Raw genomic sequence first — 4979 nt, 5'->3', positions numbered from 1 at the left:
CGTGTAGGGGATCAAACCCCTACACGTGTAAGACCAGGATCCAGGTACGCACCCCCGAACCCTAATCCTTGGCCTATAAATAGACCAAGGATCAAGAGTCTGGGGGTTAACTTCACTCTCTTTTTACACTCATTCTCACACACACTTACACTCAGCATATATTAAAGCATTCTCAGCCACCAACCACCAGCAACCACCACACATTCACCTTCACCCACCACACATAGATAACACGCTTTCTAGTTTTTATCCTTCCAAAGCCTGCTCTTACTCTCACGCCGGAGACGCCGCGGGGTCAAAACCCCCCTCCGGTGTTGTTTTGTAGGAGCCCTTCCAGCAGCTACACCGCAGAACCGTCATCCACGGCGGAGGAAGGACTAGGATCGGAGATTGACGTTATCAAGGGTTATCATATTATTCACTTGAAGAAAACATATACCGAAAACTGGATCGTCACGTCACCTTACTAATAATACACTTCCATGACCATAAAACTATCTTTTGTGTTTCTTTTGCGAGGGACGAGCGATTAATCCCGATTAATATGTACATGCACACAAATGTGATTTCTAATAAAGAGATTAATATGTTATTAGTATTTAAATAGATTAATCTGGTGTATTATTCTGCTTAATTTCTGATCGATATTGTTTCTGATTTTTATACTATATAAATACAGACCAAACCGAAAATTTTCCCTTCACCAATAAACTCTAAATCCAGCTAGCAATATCTCACCCGCACTGCTTATGAGATATCGAGGAGAGTTTGAAACTTGTTTTTCATAATAATTTATAAACAATCGAATAAAGTTTCAAGAGTGTGTTTTCGTTTACGAAAATAATGTCCCATTCTTATTCTAATCTCTGCATATCTCTCTTGTTAGTAGAGATGTCATCAAGCGAGAATTGAAACTTATCTTTGACGAGATTTAATGAAACAAATAAAGTTTCGGAAATAAAGTGAGCCAAGATTTACAAAAGTAATGTTCGTCCTTACTCTAATCTCTGTATTGATAGCTGCATGATAGTTTTAATTAAATTATGAGTTAATTACAGTTTGTAACCCCTAGGATTACTCCAAACGCACTTAAGATCCTGAACTATCAAACGTGACATAATGCACCCTGAACTTTACATTCCTCTGCAAGTTGTAACCCATAGTCACTATTCCGTCCAAATATGCCGTTAACTTTAACTGTTTAAGAGGTAACAGTGTGTATATTAGTTTCTAACAGCTACTTTACCCCCTGTGACTCCTCAAAATTTATGTATTATATTTTGAAATTATTTCTGAACACACACAACGATGTAAAAACTATTAAAATAATTTTTAAAATATGTATTTATTTTAAAATTTTAAAATAAGTTGCATCGTTTATGTAAAAATAATAATAAATTTTCAGATTCTAAATCTAGATACATATTTTAAACTTATTTTAAATTTTTTTACATCGTTGTGTGTGTTCAGAAATAATTTCAAAATATAATACATAATTTTTGAGGGGTCACAAGAGGTAAAGTAGCTGTTAGAAACTAATACACACACTGTTACCTCTCAAACAGTTAAAGTTAACGGCATATTTGGACGGAATAGTGACTATGGGTTACAACTTGCACGAGAATGTAAAGTTCAGGGTGCATTATGTCACGTTTGATAGTTCAGGATCTTAAGTGCGTTTGGAGCAATCCTAGGGGTTACAAACTGTAATTAACTCTTAAATTATAGATACATAAAAGTTCTTACATTAGTAGCGAGAGGTTGAGATATATAAAACACCAGTACTGAAAACACAACTTGAACTCGGCGTTCACTTCAACAAAGCAAAGTGACACACTTAAACTTTCTTTGTTAGGTTCTTTTCTTATATATAAGACACTTTCATCACATATCATGCCACACCATTTTAACAAACTAACCCACAACAACTCACATATAGCCACATTTTAATGCCACTTAATCACTTCAGCTTACCAACCAAAATCCACTTATGAAAACTACATAAAATACCAACACCCCATTTGCTGCTACTAGTAATATTTGTAACAACAATTATGTTAAAAAAAAAAAAAATCCCCCAAAAAAACTAAACATAAACTATGGAATTATAGTAATTAATTATATTATGTTAATATTGGTTCTTTGTCTCTTCACACTCCCAGGTGAAGACTCATCACCATTTGATTTCTCCATCACAGCTCTGAAAGCTTCTTGTATAGAGCTTACGAAGTACTCATGTGGCTGCTGCTGCTCATCGTCGTCTCGGTTCAATTCTTGATCATCTCCTGTGATGAAAAGAACATTCTTCACCCTCCCTCCCAATGTTGTTATTTCAGCTTTGAGTGTTTTTAATCTCATGGCTTTTAGAGTCTTTATAAGATCAGGCAAAAGATCAGTTCTATCTTCGCAGCATAAAGAAGCTTTAATTACAAATCTGCCATCCTCATCCTCCTCATTGTCCACTGTTAATTCATCACTCTCAGTTGGGATTGCGCTCGATTCAGCTATTATCGATGTTTGTCTCTTTAACTCCTTCAAATGTTGGATCACTTCAGCGAGCAACGAAGCCTTGTCCGTCTACAAACAACATTTAACATATAAAAACAAAATCGACATGTATACTGCAACATACGTTTGACAGAAAACCGAAATATATTACAAAGATGTTCCACATAACTTAATCATGTGTGATGTGTGAAAAGAAGTGAAGTGGCATTGTAGAAAACATTTTAAAATAATTTGCAATGATAAAGCTAGCAAGTTTTTTGGGTACTTTTATGTAAGTTATATATAGGGGACTGACAAGAATGCTTTCTTTGTCTCTATTTTCTTTTCATTTTTTCTACTTAATAGTAGTATTGTCTGTAAATCCGGCAAGGATTTTTCCATGGAAGCTTTTTAACTGATCTCTGTTTCTCTTTATTATAGCAATCGGCGACACAAACGATTCTAGTACTCTTCTTTTTCAGTTTCCCTTTCCTCGGAACTATCAAACATGACTTATACTTGGAACACACAAGAATTAATAGACATGAATAATATTCTTCCTCTCCAGGAATACACATGCATTAGGCGCTTATCGGGTTCCACAGAATATGTTGTTCGAATTTATTTGCAGTGTAATTTAAATTTGGGCTTTTTTCGTAAATAACTAAGTTGCAGAAAAGAATTCAAAAATAAGGTGAAATTTTTATATGCAATGTCAATTGTAAATGTTCTAACCTCAAAATCAGCTACGTTAAGCTAAAGCTAGGCGTTGCAACTTGATATGCAACTTTGACCGTATTTTTGAATTATGACATGTTACACGCATGGCAATGGCATAATTATGTGTAACGAGACAAAAACGGTGATGATTGGAGTGGGAAAGCGCACGTAAAATATTGAAAATAGGTGGACAACTTACTTTGGTAGTGCTTGGTAGCAAGCTGCGCAACTTAGCAAGGTGGTTATTAATTCTTTCTCTACGTCTCCTTTCAGCTTCACTGTGGCTCTTGGAAGCTGCAAGAGCCTTTGCATCCATTATCTCCTGAGCTGTGAGCTTGCTCAGCTCGGCTTGGAGCCCGAACGGCCCCGAACCCATTTGTCCGAGGACCGTGTCGGATATGAACCTGAGATGATCGGTGGAGGAGGTATCGTAGCTAGCAAATGATCTTCTGTTGAACATGGCCCCGTACTGTGATGGTGGCTGGGGAGGGAGGAACGTGTCGGGGTCTCGGATCGGGTTCGGGTTGAAGTGGACCGGATTGAATCCGTGAGGGAGGGTCCATGGCATGACTTCTGGATACATCATGCTGCTCCCACCAACACCTCCTGCTTGGAAATATGCATCGCTCATGTTTTGCTGCTGCATGATTAATTATCTGTTGATCATAAAATAAATATTTATAAACACCTCGAAATTTTAGAAAAATAATGTTATATACATATGATCACTTTGTCAAAACCTTCCTAGCAATAGCGGATATCTAGAATCAAAAATCAAAACATACTCAGTATATTCCGCTCACAGACTGAATAAGTGTTTAGGTTTAGATCATGCGAAATAAAACATGTAAAGATTTTACTTTAGGGTTATTCGATGTTCGTATAATTATGTTTTGATGAAAAGATTATGGAAAGGGAGAATAAAGGAGGTTCGATTTGGATTATAGTTGGTGATGAACAAAAGGGAACAAAAGGGAGAAAGAATTAAGAAAGATGTATACAGAAACAAAAGAGAAAGTAAAGAGAGACAATACAGACCTATGAGAAAATGGTGAAATGGATGATGTGATGATGGAGAGTTATAGAGAATCCCTTGTTGGCTTGTTCAGCTTCTCTTTATCTTTCTTTTTTCTCTGAATTTGGTACTGCAAATTGGGCTTGTGGATGTGAAGAGGATTAGAGGGGAAGCTCTTTTTATCTTAGCTTCAAGGAAGGGCTTTTTCTTTGGGATCTTTTTGTGTGTGCTCTTGTGTTTTGTTTTTCTTAGTTTTATAGCTGGGCCCTTGCTCAGTCTGAGCTTTCTTTCCCCCACCTTCCACTCCAAACACACACTGACACACACACAATTTGTAGAGAGATAGGGCTGTATATGTATTGCTTTAGTATGACTATCCTTTACTTTCTTCTTACGGCATCCTCCTCACTCCTCGCTCTTGACCGGTATATATAGCCATTAGTCTAGCTATCATCATTCCTAATTTTTTTTCTCTTCCCGATCCGTTTGAATTAGTTGTTTTAGTCGATAGAATCACTAATTTTGATTCAGATCGATTTAATTGTAAGTCGGTAGCTTTATAATGATTTATTTTTAATTTTTAATATAATTAAGACCTCTCTGGATTTTTTTTGTAAAATTAGCGGAGATGAATCACTTGATCAAGATTACTTCCTTCATCTCCTGGGTTATATGTGTTGGAGGACATGATACTTTAATACTTCTATAAAATATAATTTTATAATTTATTTTGTGTAATAAAAAAGAAAATTTATAC

The 4979-nt window shown here is 36.1% G+C and overlaps 1 protein-coding gene across 2 annotated transcripts; it reads right to left on the bottom strand.

Annotated features, from left to right (window-relative positions):
• Positions 1 to 1936: 1936 nt before the first annotated feature.
• On the bottom strand, positions 1937 to 4631 carry LOC108200696 (transcription factor bHLH30). Of its 2 annotated transcripts, none has more exons than XM_017368936.2 (3): positions 4246 to 4631; positions 3407 to 3863; positions 1937 to 2577 (listed from the first exon to the last, which is right to left on the bottom strand). In XM_017368936.2, the coding sequence occupies exons 2-3, from the start codon at positions 3851 to 3853 to the stop codon at positions 2119 to 2121; spliced, it is 906 nt and encodes a 301-aa protein (XP_017224425.1). In that variant the 5' UTR covers positions 3854 to 3863; positions 4246 to 4631; the 3' UTR covers positions 1937 to 2118. The 2 variants fall into 2 exon arrangements, with proteins under 2 accessions (XP_017224425.1, XP_017224427.1); XM_017368938.2 differs by having other exon boundaries at positions 3407 to 3847.
• Between the last annotated feature and the right edge of the window lie 348 nt (positions 4632 to 4979).

Source organism: Daucus carota, chromosome 9, assembly GCF_001625215.2.
Source record: "Daucus carota subsp. sativus chromosome 9, DH1 v3.0, whole genome shotgun sequence".
Taxonomy (NCBI): Eukaryota; Viridiplantae; Streptophyta; class Magnoliopsida; order Apiales; family Apiaceae; genus Daucus; species Daucus carota.
Note: the sequence above shows the minus strand (reverse complement) of the source record. Positions and strands in the feature narration are given on the sequence as shown.